Source organism: Platalea leucorodia (genome assembly GCF_965183815.1).
Source record: "Platalea leucorodia genome assembly, chromosome: 7".
Taxonomy (NCBI): Eukaryota; Metazoa; Chordata; class Aves; order Pelecaniformes; family Threskiornithidae; genus Platalea; species Platalea leucorodia.
Window position 1 is genome coordinate 64,990,728 of NC_138829.1, and position 19,742 is coordinate 65,010,469.

The following is a 19,742-nucleotide window of genomic DNA, read 5'->3' on the forward strand; positions in this document are numbered from 1 at the left end:
CGGGGAGCGGGGCGCGGGGAGCGGGGCGCGGGGAGCCGGGCCCAGCGCATTCATATTCAAACGCCCGGGCCAATTGAGCCGTGCCGGCAGCCGGGCGGCCAATCGGCGGCGGGGAGGCGCTGGCGGTGCTTTGCATAAAGCAATATTTTGTGTGGGAGCGAGGGGAACATTTGCATGTTGCGGAGTGATTAGTGGGTTTGAAAAGCCAGCCCCGGCTCAGCCGCATTTCCCGCTCTGGTTAAGGCGCAGGGAGGAAGTGTTTTGCTGGAAGATGATGACAGAGGTCAGGCTTTGCTAATGGGCCAGTGAAGAGCAGTGGAGGCGAGGCAGAGACCAAGGCACACATACATTAATACACTTGAACCATCACCAATCAGCATAGGTGTGCTCTGTCTCTCTCTCCCCACTTCACTCACACACTCTTTTATCTCTCGCTCTCCAGTCACTGACAGCCCATTTTATTGTCAATCTCTGTCTCCTTCCCAGGAATTCAAGATCACACAACCAGCAGCTTCAGTGGAGAAAAACTATTTTGCTGGCAACTCTTTTTAAAAGCACCATCATTTCAAATCAGTGCGCTCTTAAACTATTGACAGGAGCTTTGACAACAAGACAGGATGCCTCATAAAGGTGAGTCTGCTCATTTCTTCTCCCAACTTCTCCCTCCTTGCATTTTAATATTTAGGCAGGGCTCTCGCTCTCTCCTCCTCTCTTTCTCTCTCTCTCGCTCGCTCATATTCCCATTTGCATTCCGGAGAGCTTCCCAGGGAACTTTCCAGCCCAGGAGCTCACAAACTTTCTGCCTTTCACATAAGCCCGTGTCCTCTGGAAAAGCTAAAGCATCTGACTCGGAAACCAATGCCAACACGAGCAGCAGTAATTCCCACGCAGCGTTTGCTGGGCAGGGAGACCAGGAGCGCCGGTGTCTCTGTTGCCGATGCTGCCGGTACCCCAGCTCGGAGAGGCGGTGGGACCGGAGCCCGGGTCGGGTCGGGGCCGTGCCTGTCGCCTGGGGGGGCGACAGGCACGGCCCCGACCCGACCCGGGCTCCGGCCCCACGCCACGCCGCGTGGGAGGGAGGGAAGCGGCTCCTCGTTGCCCCGGGGCCGGCCCCGTCCGCGGCTTCTGCTTTGTGTTCCCGCGGTCTCGGTTAGGGAAGGATCACCCGTGATGGTGGGGAAAAAAGAGGGAGCGAGCGGCCGGGAGAGTTGCGGCGGGGGGTGGAGGGGGGACACACAAAAAAAAAAAAAAAGAAAAAAAAATCACATCCTAGGCCAAGTCAGCTCCCAGGCGCGGTACAGGCGGGGAGCTGAGCGGAGCTGAAGGGCTGTCAGCTTTAATCAGCCACCCGGGGATCTTCCCAACTTGTCCCTAGTGCCGGCAACTTTCCCAGCTCCGGCAGCGGGAGAAGCGCCGGGGGCGCGGAGCCGCCCGCACCCCGCACCGCGGGCCCCGCCGGCCGCCCCGCACCGCCCCGTCCCTCCTCGGCGCGGGGCGCGCCGTGCTCCCGCCTTGGGGAATTTTTTTAGTGCCTTTTTAAATCGATATGCTTTAAAAATTTTTTTTTTTCTGCTAAAAACCCCTAATTTCGCTTATTTCTACAAAAGCCACGTACTGGCCCCTTTGATCCCCCCGCCCTGCGATCCCCCACTATAGCAAAGCCTTTTTTTTTTTTAAGGAAGTTGCAAACTCTTCGCCGTGCAAAAAAAAAAAAAAAAAAAAAAAAAAAAAATTTGCTCCTGGGAAGTGCAACAATAAACTTGATTCTTTTTCCCCTCGCAAGTGCAATTGGAAACAAAAAAAAATCTGGATTTGAATTTAACCTTGTAACGCTTTGCACGGAGGTGTTACATGGACGCGCAGAGCAGGAATAATTTCTGGAAAGTTTAAAAACAAACTTTCTCGAACGATTAAAGGTACCTGGCAGAGGCTGTTTTGGAAAAGGACAACAACGTCCCAGAGAAGAAAAGTGACTGCATCTTCTCCATCTTAGGGACATAAAATAATAAAAGTGGCCCTTGACAATAAATGTTTATAGCTGCTGACCTTTACCAACGCCTAATCGCAAACCGATTCGTTTTTATCTTTTTCTCATTTGCCCCGAGAAGGCGAAACTTTGTCATCTTAACGTCTAATTACGGTTTCACCGGGAGAGGGGGGAAAAAATGCTCTCCGCCATCAGATTCTATCAAGATTTCGAGATTAAAATCCGAGCGGCAGGTTAGGCCCGGCCTGCGAGGCGGCGGCGGGCCGCCTTCCCGTGCTGGCCCGGGCGCCGGCCCTGTCCCGCCGGCCCGGCCGCGGGTCCCTGCCGGGGCGCAGCCGAGCGGGGGCACGGCAGGGGAAGGCGATTTTGCGATCGTGCTGCTCGGGGCTGCGGGTGCCCGGGCCCCGCCGGGGGCTGCCGGACCGGTTGCCGGAGGCGTTGGAGAGTTGCTGAGCAGAACCGCAGCTCCCCTGCCCCGCACCTCCCCTTACCTTGCTGAAGCACCCGGCTGCCCTCGCCCTCTATTGTGAAAGGCTCTCGGCTGTGTTTGGGGTTTGGTTTGGTTTGGTTTTGTTTCGTGGCTTTTTCTCCCCCTCTCTCTTTATTTTTCCCCTTTTCTTTTAAATCCACTCATTGTCATTTCTGAGGTCGGTGCTGGCAGGGCTGAGGGCTGGAAGTTTAATGGTGGCTTTCTGGATGGCTTCTTTAACCCCGTAGGCCCCACGTTTATGAGTTGTGCGTGAAATATGTGAGGAGATCGTGCCTGAAGAAGTGGGTTTCCCGTTCGGTGTGTGTCTATGCAGACGTGTTCGGTGTATTAAAGGGATGGCTTCACGTTCAGTTCAGCTGAAGGAGATATCGCCACGTCTCCATTGAAGTACAGTGTAGCTTGCTCTGCTGCTAATCAGGTAGCTCTCCAAAGAGCAGTAAATATTTACCAGTTAAAGTCTTCATGCTGCGAGAAAGTACTTGTTTGATGTTTATTTTTATGGATTTAAGATTACTAAAAGCTACTTAATAAATTATACCATGGCTAGTCCTGAATGGGGAAACGTGCCTCTTTGAATTCTCCATCATATGCAGGAAGAGTAAAATTAATATTCATTATAGGCGCAAAAGAAAGAGAATGAGTATTTTTAGGCGAAAAAAAAAGGAGAGAAAATGAAGGCTGCGACTATTTCATTATTTTACCTCTTTTTTTTAGCAACCCCCTTGAATGGGCTCTTTATTGTAATTGTCCCTCCCCAATTGAGCACCCCACTGAGCTGTTGTATCTTTTTACAACCCCTAACAACTCGCACCAGTAACACAATTACCGCCAGATATTTATAACGAGAAATTACTTTTCCATTTTCACCCGCGACGATTTCAAATAAATACATGGGGACGCATAAATAAATAAATAAGTGGCCCGGGGCGGGGGGGAGAGGGAAGGAGGGAGGGAAGGTGGCGAGAGGAGGAGAGAGGGAGCAGGGGAAGGAGAGAGGGAGCAGGGGAAGGAGGGAGGGAGCGGGGGGGGGGGGGGGGAGAAAAAAAGGCGCTGGGGACTGTCCAGGCGCTGGGTCAAGGCAGGCACTAATGAAGGGAGAAGGGGCTTGTTTCTCTGCTCTTTGTAAGTTGGAGGGTTGTTGGTCCGTTGAGTTGGGAAGCTGCGCGGCCGGTTAAGGAGCCTGGGTTTCTGCACTCGGGGTTTGGGTAGAGGAGCAGAATGGAGGCCATTGTTCGCTTTCTGTAGGCTTTGTTTAACAGTTCTCACCCCCTCCTGTTCTTACTTTTTAAAGCAGTGAGGCGAGGTAGACAGCGTGTGTCACAGTACAGTGAAAAAGGGGAAGATCTAAAGACCAAAAAAGAAGTTAATCACAAGACGGGGAGTTTGGGGGAGAAAAAGTTGCTAGTGCCGCGGGGAAAAAAAAAAAAAAAAAAACTCGAGGAAATACCCGGAGGTAAAAATGGAGCCCCGCTCCCAGCAGGCAGGGCAGCCGGCGGAGGCCCCCCCCGCCGCCGGTGTCCGCGCAGCCCCCGCGCAACCCCCGCGCAGCGCCGCCCGCCCCGCTCCGCTCCGCGCCGCGCCGCTGCGCTCCCCCCGGCCCGGCCCGGCCCGGCCCGGCCCGGCCCACCACACCTTCCCGGCGTCGCTCCACACTTTTTAATGTACTTCTTCTGCTTTGTCCTAGAGGGAAGACTTTAACTAGTGACACGCAGATGTGCGAGTCCCTAAATTGTATGAGAGGACAGTCCACCCCGCTTTCAGGCAAGTTTAAAAACATGACTTCGGACTCTCTTTGTGATTGCTGTCGCTCCGCTTAATACATCACCTCAGCGAAGGGCACTAACGACGAGGCAATACGCCACCTGCATGCAATTAAAACGAGAAACCACTTGGCGGGTTGCTTTTCTTAAATTTTTTTCGCGTGTTAGGGATACACATGTACATTTTTGCCCTGAGGTATTAAAGCCCCCAAATCCTTAAACTAATCGGGGGAAGACGCCTAAGGGTAACGAAGTGAGATATTAGCCTCTCTGCAGCTTAACCGTGTGCACTACCTCCCCTGATTAACGCCTATTTTATCACTGATAGACTGCTATAGGCGAGCCCCGTGGGATACTGCTCTATCAGCCCAACATGCAGAACAGTAAGTGACTCCGCGCCCCTTCGCGGCCGCGGAGGGCAGGCGGGGGCGGCCGCGGGCGCGCAGGCAGAGCCCGGGGCCGAGGGCTCGCTCCGGGGCGGGGAGGGAGGCGGCTCCGCCGGGCGCGGTGGCCCCTGCGCGGCCGGGAGCGCCGTCCGCCCCGTCGGGGCGCGGGTGCCCCCGTGGGCGGCGTGGAGGGGCCGGCAGCGCTGTCACGGCCCCCGGGCCACCGGGGCTTGGGCGGTTCGTGGCCCAGGCCCTGGCGTGTGCCCCTACTTGCTCCGCAGTGGGAGCTGGGCAGGAAAAAGCCACCCCCGTGCTAGGTGCACTTCCCCGCCACCTCCTGGTTTTATTTGCTTCCCGATTCTGCTGTCTTTTGTGGATTATTAATTTCTCTTTTTTTTTTTTTTTGCCTTTTGTTGTTGTTGCTGATGTTGTTTAAGACCTCGCCTGCGCGCCTCTCGGAGGGGAAAGCGCTTGCACAAGGCGGTAACCCCACGGAGGCGCTGGCTGGCGAGACGCGGCAGCTCCTTGCGCTCCGGTGGAAAGGGATGCGCGGAGGTCGGGGGGACCGGGGGGTGAGGCCCCAGTCAGCCCGGAGCAGGCCCCATCTCCTCGGGACGAGGATCTTCCGCGGGGTGGGCTCCACGCCGCGGGGTTGCGCGACCTCGCAAAATCGCGACGGACGTCGCGATTTTGCGAGGTCGCGCAACCCCGCGGCGCTCCTGCGCGGGGATGCGCGCTTATCTTGCGCGTGTAGCAGCGGCGAGGAGCGCAGGCCGAGTTGCGCGGCCCCGTTAGACCGGTTAATCAATTGTCCCCCCGTGTGAGGAGCATCAGGAAAAACACAGGTTTCGGGGGGTTCTCAGAAAACCTCGGGTGGAACTGTGGGGGTTTTTTTATTTATTTTATTATTATTTTGCGGGGCCGCTGCGTGCGTGTCCGTGCGGTGTATTTTCGTTTATCCCGAGAAAAAAACCCGAGCCTCGGCAGCCCGGGGAGGGCATTACCTGCGCCGGGCAGGGACGGCGGCGGCTGCCCTTGGCCGTGGCGTGCCGAGGGTTTATGGTAATGGGGAAATGCCTTCACTCGGCCGTTTGGGATCGCCACTGCAAAACGCAGAAAAGATATCATTCGGGTGAAGCCTTTATTTTGTTTAAAGGTCGCGGCGGGCTCTTCAGGCTTTGTGTTAATAACTCCTGGGTGTATATGGTGCAGAGCATCCAAATTGACACCATATGTTTTCCTATTAGATGACTAGCAATAGAATACAAGGCGCATAATCATTGCCACTGGGCGAGATCTACACCGCTCTCCAGGGAAATTATATAATGATTAAGGCTTAACCTTTTAAGTGAAACTTTGATTTTGCTTTCCCCGCTGCCATTTTTTATGCCGGCGAGCGTCTGTGTCCCCCCCGAAACGGGCTCCCCGCACGCATTGACGGGGACGGGCGGGGGGACACGGGGGCTGGCAAGGGGGGGGCGCCGCCGAGGGACGGAGCCCCCCGCCGCCCCGGGCCGTCCCGCCCGTCGGGGCGCAGCCCGCCGCCCCCCGGGGCGCGGGCGGGGCGGAGGGGCGCGGGGCTCCTCGCCCCGCGGTGGGATGCGCAGGTCGCAGCGCCGGCCGCGCTGCTGGGCCGGGGCGGCAAATTCCCCGGCCCCGGTGTCACTTCGAATCCATTGCGCGGGGAGCGCGGCCCCTCGGTCGTGTCCGCGCTGAGCCCCCCGGCTACCTCAAACCGCAGCCTCCCTCGGAGGGAGAGCGAGTAGAGTTCAATCTAGTCTGAGTGATATCCAAATGCGGACAGAAAGGGTCGTTTTATCATGCTACTATTTGTCGTGACGATGCAATTTTCAAAAGCAGAGTACTGTCATAAAGTGACACGCCTGCCACAAGTGCTCCAACTGATCTTTTCAATTAGCCTTCCATGCATGATCCGGGGCGACTTCCGCCTATTTCCAGAAATTAAGCTCAAACTTGACGTGCAGCTAGTTTTATTTTAAAGACAAATGTCAGAGAGGCTCATCATATTTTCCCCCTCTTCTATATTTGGAGCTTATTTATTGCTAAGAAGCCTGGGCTCTTGGAGTCAATTTATCAGGAGGCTCCAAAGAGAGGAGAGCGGAGCGCGCGTAGAGCGGAGCTTCTCCAGGGAGACCTCCTCCAAAGCCTGGAGCTGCAGGTTGGGCACTGGCGAGGCAGCCTCTCGCTTTGCTTTTGGCGAAGCGAGCTGCGGCTGTGCGGGCGCAGGCAGGCTCGGCTGGGTATGGGGTTGGGTGGTTTTTTTTTTTTTTCCCTGATGGGGAGGAAAAAAAAAAAAAAAAAAAAAAAGGCAAAGCAAGGAAGCAACCCAAGGCGATCCAGCCCGGAATATTCTGGGCTTTTGGGCTGGGTCTGGGGGTTCGCCGCTGCCGCGGGTTTTGCAGACGGGGCGTGCTGGCGAGGGCGCCTTTCGGAGCCGCGGCGGCTCTCGGGGAGCGGCGGGCGAGGACGGCGCCGGGGCCGGGGCCGGGGCCGGGGCCGGGCCGGGCGCGGTCGCCCCTGAGCGGGCGGAGCGGATCGGAGCGGCGGCGCTGCGCGGCGGGGCGCGGCGGGGCGCGGAGAGGAGCGGCGCTCGCTCTCTGCTCGCTCGCTCGGCGGGGTGCGGGCGGCGGGAGCGGAGGGTGCTATGGTGGGCGCTCTGCTTCCCGCAGGTCACAGCGGCGTGAACCAGCTCGGCGGGGTGTTCGTCAACGGGAGGCCGCTGCCCGACTCCACGCGGCAGAAGATCGTGGAACTCGCTCACAGCGGCGCCCGGCCCTGCGACATCTCCCGGATCCTGCAGGTGAAGGCGGCGGCCCCCCCCGTCCTCCCACCGCTCCGCTCCGCTCCGCTCCAGAGCCGCTTTGTCCACCACCGCTGGCCGCCAAGGCGCTAATTGCCGACCCCCCCACACCCACCCACCCACCCACCATCACCGCCACCCGCCTTCCAGCCTAATAAAACGATCCATCTGCTTATCTTGATTGTTGCTGCAAATAGACCTTTCTACGCGTGTATATATATCTCTACCTACCTTTTAAAATCTTGAAATTTTTTTTTTTTTTGCTCCCCGTTATTTCCATCCGGTGATAACCTGCACTCTCCTTACAGTTAGTTCGCTGTAATAAACTGAATTATACGGCTCGGCATAATTTCAGTTTCCTCTCCTTCCCCCTTTCCCCCATGTTTACTTGTGATTTTGTGAGATTTGTATGCATTTGGCGTGGCTTACTGCTTTTTTATTTTTACCTTTTTTTTTCTTCCAAAAAGCGAAAAAAAAAAAAAGAGGAAAAAGAAAAAAAAAAAAAAAAAGAACCCCCCTCAAAGCCACGCTGCTTTAGCCCGGAATCTGTCTTTACGGACACTACCGCGACCCGGCGCAGCTCAGGGGTACGCTGTAACGTCGGCCTCGCTACCCCCTCGCTCCCCCTGTCCCCCGCAAGTACTCTGTCTAAGAGCAGTGAGGACGATGGAGACTTAGTCTGGCTTAGCTATTGTTCGCATTTAAGGCGTATTTTAACCTTAATACTAAAAGAATTACGTTTTGAGCAGATTTTTTTTTTTCTTCCGAATGTTTTTAAAGTATCACTTTCGTAGAGGGTAGGGCCACGAATGTAATTTTTTTTTTAAAGAAAAAAAAGACTCTCTAAGTAAGTTCTCATACCATTTAAGGTATATTTTTGTGTTATAGACCCATGCAGATGCAAAAGTCCAAGTGCTGGACAATCAAAACGTAAGCTTGTCATTGTTTAATGCATACTTAAACAATTTTATTTTTGTCTTGAAATTATTAATAATGTGATTTTCTGTCCGCTTCCCTATCCAGGTGTCGAATGGATGTGTGAGTAAAATTTTGGGCAGGTATTACGAAACTGGCTCCATCAGACCCAGGGCAATCGGAGGTAGTAAACCGAGAGTAGCGACTCCAGAAGTTGTAAGCAAAATAGCGCAGTATAAACGAGAGTGCCCCTCCATCTTTGCGTGGGAGATTCGAGACAGATTACTATCAGAGGGGGTCTGTACCAACGATAATATACCCAGTGTAAGTTCATGAAAAAAACCTTCCTGTGTGCTGTGTACAATGCTGGGTAGCCGTAGCGAGCCTCTGCTTCCTTTGTTTTGATATCAGATGAGAGGATAGCAGGTTCACATCATTTGCATGTGGCAGGGTCAGACGCATTTTTTCATACAGAATCTGACAAATGCCTTTAAGGAGGGGAAAAAAAAAAAAATATGCGGGTCACCCCTGCGCCTGGCGCCTCAGGACGGCGAGCATCAGTCGAAGCCATCACTCTGGTTTTGCAGGGTTGGGTTTGGGGCTTTTTTTTTTTTTCTTTTTTTTTTTCTTTCTTTCTTTCTTTTTTCTTTCCCCCCGTGGTTTGTTTGTTTGTTTGCACCACCGCCAGCAGTAAGCGAGCCGGGGCGGCCGCAGCGCGCAGCCGGCGCTCGGGGAAGCCCTGCCTTGCGCCCAGGTCGAGCCGCCCGCAGCGCGGAGGGGGCGCGGAGGGGCGCGGAGGTTGCGCGGGTGGCTCGCGGGGAGCGCGCTACCGCACTACCATTGCCTTTCCTGTCCTTTGCCTTCCAGGTGTCGTCGATAAACAGAGTCCTACGCAACCTGGCTAGCGAAAAGCAACAGATGGGTGCCGACGGGATGTACGACAAGCTAAGGATGCTGAACGGGCAGACGGGGACCTGGGGCACCCGGCCCGGCTGGTACCCCGGCACCTCGGTACCCGGGCAGCCCGCCCAAGGTAAGGGACAGCCCGGCCGCCGCTCCCCGGCCCGGGGCGGCTCGCCCTCGCCCGGCGGAGGTGGCCCCGCCGCGGGTCCCCCTCGCCCCCTCCCCGACCGCCGCCGCCGTGCTGAGGGCGGTGGGCGATTTTCTCCGGACCGCGGCCGGGGGCGTCCCTCCCGCCGCCTCCCCGGGCAGCTGCGGGCGGCGGGGGCCGGCTGCCGGGCGGGCTTCTGGCCCCGGCCCCGGCCCGGCGGCGGGCAGGGGAGCCGGGAGCAGCCGCTGCCACAGCCGCGGCCGCCGAGCTGCGGGGCCGGCGGCCGGGCGGGTTGCGGGGCCGGTCCCTACCCGCGCCCCTCAGCCCGGTAATCGGGGCTGCCGCTCCCTGCCCGGGCCGCCTGCCCCCGCCGGGGTCCTCCGGAGCCGGGAGGACCGGTGACTATCTCCGTCGGGCTGATTATAGTTCCTCCTCAATGGACCCGAAACAACTTTGTAAATATAGGAAACTGTTTATCCTGAAGATTAATAGGTATTTGTTGTAGGAATGACAAGGGGATAATATGAAGGATAATGGGATGTTACGTTACATACTTAAGATGGTTAATGGCTTCTTTTTGAATACGAGCTCTGTTGAGGCTCGGCTCTCTCCCTGGCTGTGGTCATTCCTTTAGAAGAGGTGTCTATATACAACAACCTGCTTTTTGTTTTCACCCCGCAAGGAAAAAAAAATCGGTAACAGTGTGCGGAATATCTGGTACAAAGGATGTTTCTGTCACACGCAAGAATTTGTTATGGGAACAATTCTGTCGCTATGTAATTGCTCATTAGAGATCGTTTTGTTTCTCATTAAGGCGACATGAATAAGCGTCTAGTTGAAGGAGACAGCTGTAGAAATGTTCCACAGGAGACCTCTGGACACGATATGGCACCGCTTGCCAATTAGACATGTCAGTTTTAAGAGAAGAAAACAATCTATGAAGGACACTAGAAAGATAGAGCGGAGCCCTCGCTTCCCTCCACCCCCACTTTGGGTATTTGGGTTTTGTATTTTTTTTTTTTTTTAATTCTGTTTTGCCCCATGTCCCCCCTCGCAGCCGGGACGGACCCTACCGGCAGCCGCCCCCTGGCTCGCCCCTACCTGCGGCGCCCGGGGCCGGGCGGGGGCTGCCGCTGCCGCTGCCGCTGCCGGCGCCCTGCCCGGGCCGGGGCCGGCCGGGCGGCCTCGGGGCTCCCCGTCCTTCCCTCTCCGCCCCGCACCCGAGAGCCGAACGGCGGAGCGGTGCGTGGCGGAAGGGAGCGCAGTTTCCGCCCGTGCGGATCCAACCCCGCCGTTGTTTGTTTGTTTTGGTTTGTTTGTTTTTTTTTTTTTTTCTTTTTAGAAAAAGCGTTAAATGGAGAAATTTAGGGCCGCCCCCCCCCGGTCTGCCCTCCCCGCCGCAGAGCGGTGTCCCCGGGCCCAGCCCCGCGCACTGTGCGCGGGCGCGGTGCGGGCGCCCCTTGGCCGCCCCAGCGCTGCGGCGGAGGCGGCTGTGGCCGGGCCGGGGGGCCGGTGGGGCTGCTGGCGGCTTGTGGTGACCCCCCCAGCCCCCCAGGGCGTGGGGATGAGCGCAGTTTCCGCGGGGGAGCGCGGGCCCCGGGCAGGAGGCCGGGAGCCCTCTCCCAACTAGGAACCGAAATGAAGCGGAGCGCTGCGGAGCGGTGCGGAGCGGGGCAGGGCTGGCCCGGGCCGGGGGTGCGTGTGTGCGCGGGCAGGAGAGGCGAGGGGGAGGCAGGCAGGCACTTAGAGCATCCGCATCGCAAAATTAAAATTAATAAAATGGATTTCCTCTGGAATATTCATGCTCCCTCTAATGTTTTTCCCTTGCAGGGGTATGTTACTGGATTTTAAGAGTCCATTACTCAAAAAGCATAAGGCGAGGTTAGGTCTCAGAGGGGTACAAATATGGTCTCAATCTGATAAACGCCATGCAGCAGTGAATAAAATAATGGATACATGAGGGCTGACAGAACAAAAAGAGACATCTCTATCCGGGAGAAATTCTCCAGTGATTTAGTGGTTTTAGGGATCACCGAGGCACTGTTTCTTATCTTTTTTACCCCCCTCCCTCTCTTATAAGACTAAAGCCTTCTATAGGATTTAGACACTTTCTCTTTCAACAGATGCTACAATGTTTTGATCCCGGCTCTATAGCTGAGAGGTGCCGCAATTGGTTTGCTATCTTTTTTTGCTTGTTTTCCGCCTCACTGATTAAGACACTAAGAAACTAAGGAATGATTTTATTTCCCAGCGTCTTCTTTTTTTTTTTTTTTTTTTTTTTTTTTTCCAGGAAACAAATCCTATACCCAGCGTCAGATGGTCTGGCTATAGGATAATAGGGAGGGACATTCACTCGCTTTCTTACGGATTAGGTCTGGAAGGTGGAACAGCCCCATTGAGATCGCTCCTTTTAAAAAAAAAAAAAAAAGGCTTCTAAAAAGAAGATATCTTAATTGTCCGGCGCGGGGGGTTTAAATAATCATAAGCGAGTTTAGGTGAAACTTGTAGCTGGCTGAAGGGCTCCCGGTTTGGGGGAGGCGTGGAGCGCGCCGAGACGGGCTTGCACATAACGTGGCTCCAAAAGTTTTTAAAAATGGGGGGGGGGGGGGGGGGGGGGGGGGCCGTGCGGAGGAGGGCGGGCGCGGCCCCCGGCGCAGCCGGGCGCGCTGCCGAGCCCCGCCGGGGCGGGGGGCAGGCGGCCATCCCCGCCGCCTCCGGGCGGCTCCCCGCCCCGCTTCGCCCCCCGCTCGGCCCGGGGCCGGGCCGGGGCGCGGCGGGCGGTGCGGACAGTGATGGATGAGGGCGGTGGCGGAGGTTAGGCGGCGGCCCCCGCAGCGGGCGGGCGCGGCCCCCGGCGCTGCCACCAGCGCTTGGCAGGGCGGCTGCCCCGCCGGGACGGCTCTCCCCGGGCCCGGCGGCTTTGTGTGCCCCTGAAAAGCGGCCCCCCCCCCGCCCCCCCGGCTATTCACCCGCCGCCGGCCGCCTCAATGGGGCTGCGGCCGCCCATATGGTGACCACGGCCGCTGAATCCCTGTGTTTAAATGGGGGAGAAAGTTCGGGTTTTAAAACATTTCAAAGTGGTTGAAAGGGTCCCACCAGATCCTGTCACAATTCCCCCCGAGCTTTGAAGGCCGGGGCCATTGTTCGCCGATTATAAATGATATTACTTTAAAGTTGATTTCCCACAATATTTAAAGGATGTAGCGGGAGTGTCGCTATTTATTTTTGGCGTAACTTTTCAAGGGAATTAGCATAAGTAGCCCGTGCGTCCCTCATCCCATCTCCCCCTTTATGCGACATCAAAACGCCTCGAAAAAATATGCTTTGAAAGGAGAGGGAGAGCTAATTTAGGGACAAGGACTTCTCTGCCTCGACAGAAGCGCCCGTTCCTCTCGCCCGCGGCGGCCTGGGGTGCCTGCGGAGCCCCGCAAGGCCGCCGGACCCGGGGCGCATCCTTGCCACCGCCCGAAAGGAGAGCACAATGAAACTTTCCCCTGTTTAATGACAGAAATTACATTAAAAGTGGTGGAAATGCCCTAATTAAAAATGTACCGCTTAAATGATATGCCAAGCGTTCAGCTGCAGAATAGCGTATTTAGCTAGTTAGTGAACTCGCTACTATTTCTTTTAAAATTACATGTTAAAATTTTAAAAGAAATCTTACTTTTCTCTGGTGCAACACATTACAAAGAATGGACAGTCCTTTTATCTAAATATAAAATTCCATTTTCAGCAATTATAGCCTGTTCTTGGTGATGATATAATTACAGCTGTGCTCAGTAATAGGTGTCAAGGCAATGCACACTCATACAATAGTTGAATAAAACTGCAGAACAATGCAGGCACTTCTAAATTCACAACCTTTAAAATGAAATTGACTGTGCAGAATTCAAATAAAAACTGGATAAATATTTTTTAAAAAAGATTACAAGCTTGGTTTGGTTTCTTAATAGCATTTTCTGCAAACCTATCAACATCTAATTGATTAGATAGGAATTACTGATTATAGATAATCTGAAATACTGAACATCACTATTTTAAATATAGCAGTAGGTAAATAAATGCAGCAGACAGAGGATACTGCCATGGCACTGCAGCAGCGATTCATAGAAGGAATCACTTTCAGGGGAAAGTGTTTTTATGCGGGTTTTATTCCGAAGGAAAAACAAAATGAAATTAAGACCAGGCGATCTTAATTCCTCATCTCCGATGTTTATGATAATGCTGGAAACGTAAATGTTTCCGTGTTACCCGTGTCATTAGCGCAATGTTGCTTTGATAGCCGAGATGTTTTTAAGGGAGGGTGTCAGCAAACATGGCTGAACCTGTTTTCGATCGCGTTATTTCTCCGATAGGGATCTTAAAACAAGGGTACCTGCGTTTCACTTTCCGACTGTCGGTTCCGCAGATGGCTGTCCGCAACAGGAGGGAGGAGGGGAAAACACTAACTCCATCAGCTCGAATGGAGAAGATTCAGACGAGGCCCAAATGAGACTCCAGCTGAAAAGAAAGCTGCAGAGAAATAGGACATCCTTCACCCAAGAGCAAATCGAAGCCCTTGAGAAAGGTGAGTGACATTTTCCTACAGCTGAAGCAGGAGAGAAAAGCAAAATGTGCCCTGGCTATATTAAGAGCTGAACGGAAACATGGCATTCACGTGCCTTATATATACGTATATATTTCAAGTCCGTGGCTCCCTCCATGCTCTTTTATTCATTGAGCTCCAAATATTCATCGAGCTCCAAATATTCATCGATGGCTGTGGTATGCACCGAAAAGCTGTTAAAAGGTTTTCAAAGGGAATGTACTCAGGGCACAGATCATACCGAAACATTGGTGTTACACCCCGGGCTCCTCTCATGGGGGATAAATCTCCTCCTGCCGCCTGCGCTGTGTCCCCGGCCGGGCTGCATTGCTGTACACCGGGAAGGCGAGGGCAGCAGCTGGGGCTGGCAGCAGCCCTCTGTGCCTGCCCCCACGCTCGCTCCCCGTCCCCAGCGCTGCCGCTGCCCGGGGCTGGGAGCAGGTGCCCTTTTCCCCGACCGGCCTGGGCGCACCTCGCCTCTGACCCGCTGCGGATCTTTGTTCTTATTTTCCGCTGTTATTTAGCGACGTGCCATTTTGCTTCTTGGTGACAGGGTCAGAGCTGCCTTGGGGACCCCCTCAGCAGAGGCAGGAGCCCTCACTGCTTCTTGAAAGATGCAGCATTGCACCCAAGCCTGCCTATCCCCTCAGCAATATTCCCCAGCAGGCAAGGCGTCCTCCTTCCTAACACACACACTCACACACACGCACACACAAACATACAAAGCTCAGCTTTGCCTTTACAGTGATGTTTCTTAAGAGCATTCAGAGCATAGGCAGTGCAGGAACGACTCCGCCTTTACAGTCAGCCACATTAACTCTTTGCAACTAACGCAATAATATTTCCTTCTGCAGAATTTGAGAGGACCCACTATCCCGATGTGTTTGCAAGAGAGAGACTAGCTGCTAAAATAGACCTGCCTGAAGCAAGGATACAGGTACTGAGTTCCTGTGTGATTACGACTATTATTATTTTTACTATTACTATTCTAATTTTGTTATTCCTGGCTTCTCAAAGCACAGGGCAGCCCCTATTTATGAGCAGGTATTTGTCCATCTCCTCCTTCAGGAAAATAACAGCAGCTGGGGTTTGCTTTCGCATGCTGCTCTGCTACGCTGCAAGCCAGCTTTCTATCAGCACGGCCTTGAGTTACGTGGGGGAGGCCCCAGGCCTCTAGCCCTTGTAAGGTCACTCACGTCTCCCAAATGCTGTACTTTCAGGTGTGGTTTTCTAACAGAAGGGCCAAGTGGAGAAGGGAAGAGAAGCTGAGGAACCAGCGAAGACAAGCCAGCAACACTCCCAGCCACATTCCCATCAGTAGTAGTTTCAGCACAAGTGTTTACCAGCCGATCCCGCAACCGACCACCCCCGGTAATGCCACCGACCCGCTCACGTTCATCCATCCTCTTGGGGAAAATGAGACTCTGAGACTGTATCGCCGATTGTAATTGTGGTTAAACTAATGTGTTCATCTATCTGTCTATTCTATTATAGTTTCCTCTTTCACATCAGGTTCCATGTTGGGCAGAACGGACACGGCGCTCACAAACACGTACAGCGCGCTGCCGCCCATGCCTAGCTTCACCATGGCCAACAACCTGCCTATGCAAGTAAGTCCAGCACCGTCGCCATGGCGCGATGCTCTGTCGGGACTCGGCGGGCCCTGGGGTGTGCGGGAACGCGGGGGCTCTTCCTCCCCGGGACGGGGGGTTACAGAACCCAACCATGCTGCAGGGAAACCGGCACCAAAGGCTTCCCTGGCCTCTGAAAAGATGCCCTGTTTTGGGAGAATCACGAGGGAAAGGGCACTGTAAGTCCTGGTGCTCTGACAAGCCCTTTCCCCTAATTTTAAAAGAGAAAGGCTCTCAAAATTACAAGGCAACAAATCTGGGATGAAAAAACCCTTTTTGGAAAAAAACCACCCCATGGTTAACCTATGGAACTCACTGGTGCAGTATTGTGGAAATTGCTGCCCAAATAAGCTGCTGGAGGGATCCGACCTTCTTGGCGTAGGTAATGCGGCGGCGGCGGCGCATTAGGAACACCTGAGAGAGGGAAGGATGTGATTAGCATCAGTGGTTATGCCAGCTAAGCCAGAATTGCAAGAGCTGTCAATCCTCATGCCTGAAAGCATTAGCTGATCACCAGCTGGGTTAGGAAGAAATCTGTTCCTTTGGGGTTTGTTTCTATAGACCTTTCAGATGCAAAATTCCTCCTTTTTTAATGGTGGGGTTGGCCTAGGAAGGTGCTGGCCAATTACGGGAGTTTTACAGCTTTGTCTGAGGCACACAGCATTGACCACTGCTGGAGACAGGCGAGCAGATTAGAGAGCCTGACTCCTTCGCTGCGGCAATTACTATGTTACTAATTGCTGAACCAAAATTAACCAAATAAAGTTGGAGTCTCGCAAGTCCGCGGAAAGAAATGACGTTGGCTAGGTCGCTATTTCGTGACGTTGGAGGCCAGCGGTGCCATTCCGGGCAGCGGGCTGAGAGCAGATGACAAAAGATCAAAAGGCTGATACGGGAGGGGACCCTTGGGAAAGCAGGAGGCCCCTGATTCACCGCCAGGCACCTGGGCAGGGACCTGGCATGTGTGAGCCGCTCTGGAAAGTCCTGCCTACGTGGCCACCATGGCGTGATGGTCACACGATGTCAGAGCAGGAGATTTGGCAGCCGAACCGTCGGCATCTCCCTGCGGACGTGGGGAGCATTGCTGGTTCTCCCAGTGTGTGCTCAGTGAGCGAGGCTGTCAGTATTTTCGGAGACGTGTGTGTCAGGGATGTGCAGATGGACGAAATATGTGCAGACGTGTCGAGTCTTGTGTGCCTGGAGCAGGAACTACTCATCCCGCTTCCCGCTCCCCCGCTGCCTCCCTGTGTCTGGGCTACACCGATCCCCACTGCCCCAACATCCCAGAGTGGGAGATGCTCCTGCTTGGTCCCTCCCCAGCACCGTGCCATCCCTCGCCCCCTGCCTCCAGCTGCTCTCTCCCATGGCAGATGGGGTTTTAGGGGTTGGAGTTTAGGTAAATGGTGATGTCTGGTCTCCTGGGATGCTGCTGGCATGGATTTGGGGTGACTGTGGCTCTGATGGGGGATCGATGCACACGTACGCGTGGATTTGGGGCGACCGAGGCTCTGAAGGGGGACCGTACGTTGATCGTACGCTCACGTACGTTGATCTCCCTTCAGAGCCTCCGTCGCCCCAAATCCACACATTGTCTCTGTGTATGCGCAGCATGCTTGCAGACGCAGGACCAGCCCGTGTGCCTCAGTGGAGTAATTTTTAGTTACACCCCTAATAGTTTTTAGTTACACCACCAAATGCAAGGTAAGATGCCAGCCCTGCTCTGTATCTCCGTGGCTGCAAATGGCAGGGGGCATCTTCTACATAAGCATAAACAAGGGCTTTGGTTTCTTGGCTTAGGTATGTAACACCTTCCTTAGCATATAGATGGAGGAATCTGCTCTCTAAGCGTGTCTGAAAGGGCGCCAGTGACCATCCATGTTGTTTCTGTAGACTGAAAAACACTGGGAAGAGGCTGCTTGGTTGAGTTCCTAAATAGGGATTTACATCTAGGTCCTGGAATTTGAAACTGAAGCTCATTTTTGCTTGTGCACGCTGCTCCTGAGGGCTGGCACATCCATCCAGAAGAGTGTAACGTGGTGTTTACCTCGGCTGACCCTTAACGCTGTTTTGTCCTTCGCTCCCACAGCCCCCGGTACCCAGCCAGACCTCCTCCTACTCTTGCATGCTGCCCACCAGTCCATCGGTGAATGGACGGAGCTATGATACATACACCCCTCCTCACATGCAGACACACATGAACAGCCAGCCGATGGGCACCTCTGGCACCACTTCCACAGGTGAGTGGCCCCGCGCTCCCCCTTTCTGCCAGCACGGCTTCCTTGCTCCGGCCACCCGGTTTTTCACATGTATTTGCTGGAAGAAGTCTCTCCCTATTGCTGGGAGAGGTCTCTCTGTCAGGTTTAGTAGCTGCCAAACCAGGCAGAAGACAAAAATGTATAACCATTTATATATATATTAAAAAAAATATATATATTATAACCACTGTGGGCTAGAGCAGAAAATCTGATTTTTAAGCTGCTGCTGAAGGGGTAGATGGAAGATGGCTGATCAACAGTGATGGCGTTCGAATAGCAGTACAGTGGAAAGCTCTTCAGTGAGGTCCCCATCCCGCAAAATCTCCCCTGTATAATTAAATTCTAAAGCAGCATTTATTTCAACGTTAGATTTCAGGGGAGCTGCTCACACCCGAGCGTGTTTTTACCACGTCTGTGTCAGAGGCTATTTTTTGCTAAAGATTTGAAGTTATCGGAAAGGCAGGTAACCTGTAGAAATATTAACCTATGCATAAGGCGGCAAAATAGGGTAAAAAAGGGTAAGTGTCAGCATAAGCAGGAGCAAGCCAGACATATTTAAAAGAATGGAAATGTTCAGTGTATTTTGGGCTGAATTCCCAACTGATACAAGTGAGCCGAGGCTCTGGCATTTATCTCAAAGCATGACAGTTTATTTATAAAAACAAATCAGTGAGATGTGCATGGGTTTTTAAAATATACCCCCCCACCTGATTCTGCAGGCTGGTAGATGGAGAGATTTAATACCTATCGGAGTACAAGCACAAATCTGTGAAACGGTAAAGCAAAAATTGTGCTATGATGTATAGAAAAACTAAAATATTCATTTCCCCCCTCAATTTTCAGGTCTCATTTCCCCTGGAGTGTCAGTTCCAGTTCAAGTTCCTGGCAGTGAACCTGATATGTCTCAATACTGGCCAAGATTACAGTAAAACATGTGTTAATTCCGTAAATGACTATATGGACAACAGTTGGATGTTCAGCAGTATTTTATAAAGGAAGAATGGCTCTCAGAGTACTTCTGTACTGCAACTGTGCCCTATGCTGTAACACATGGAAAAGACTTTCACATGGACCTTTGTACACTGAAGGCATTATATCAGTTGGAACAAATCTTCATTTTGGTATCCAAACTTTTATTCATTTTGGTGTATTATTTGTAAATGGGCATTTGTATGTTATAATGAAAAAAAAAGAACAATGTAGACTGGATGGATGTTTGATCTGTGTTGGTCATGAAGTTGTTTTAAAAAAAAAAAAAGAAAAGGAAAAAAAAAAAAGAAGCCATGATCAACAAGCTTTGCCACGAATTTAAGAGTTTTATCAAGATATATCGAATACTTCTACCAATCTGTTCATAGATTATGGATTGATGTTCCAAGTTTGTATCATTCCATTGCATATAATTAAACCTGGAACAATACGCACTAGATTTATGTAAGAAAAATATCTGTTGGTATTTCCAAAGGTTGTTAACGGCTGAAGCTATGTGCAAACAGGGGTTAAGAGAGAACTTCGATGAAGAAAAGAGTTTGATAGATAAAAGGTAGATTGTGTCTTCGATATAATCCAATTTGTTTTATGTCGAAATGTAAGTATTTGTCTTCCCTAGAAATCTCCCAGAATGATTTCTATAATAAAGTTAATTTCATTTATATTTGACAAGAATATTCTATAGATGTTTTATACACATTTTCATGCATCATACGTTTCTTTTTGGTCGGCAAGAGTTAATTGTTCTTAGATATAGTTGTACTACTGTTCACAGTCCAATCATTTTTGTGCATCTAGAATTCATTCCTAATCAATTAAAAGTGCTTGCAAGAGTTTTAAACTTAAGTGTTTTGAAGTTGTTCACAACTAC

General features: G+C 52.9%; 1 protein-coding gene across 1 annotated transcript; it reads left to right on the forward strand.

Annotated features, from left to right (window-relative positions):
• Positions 1-6,629: 6,629 nt before the first annotated feature.
• PAX6 (paired box 6) lies at positions 6,630-18,810 on the forward strand (the record flags this gene model as incomplete). The annotated part of the gene is given in 12 exon segments (XM_082318289.1): positions 6,630-6,778; positions 6,780-6,802; positions 7,314-7,444; positions 8,333-8,374; positions 8,468-8,683; positions 9,227-9,392; positions 13,819-13,977; positions 14,850-14,932; positions 15,216-15,366; positions 15,490-15,605; positions 17,713-17,863; positions 18,725-18,810. Coding segments are annotated over 12 exon segments (1,473 nt in total).
• Between the last annotated feature and the right edge of the window lie 932 nt (positions 18,811-19,742).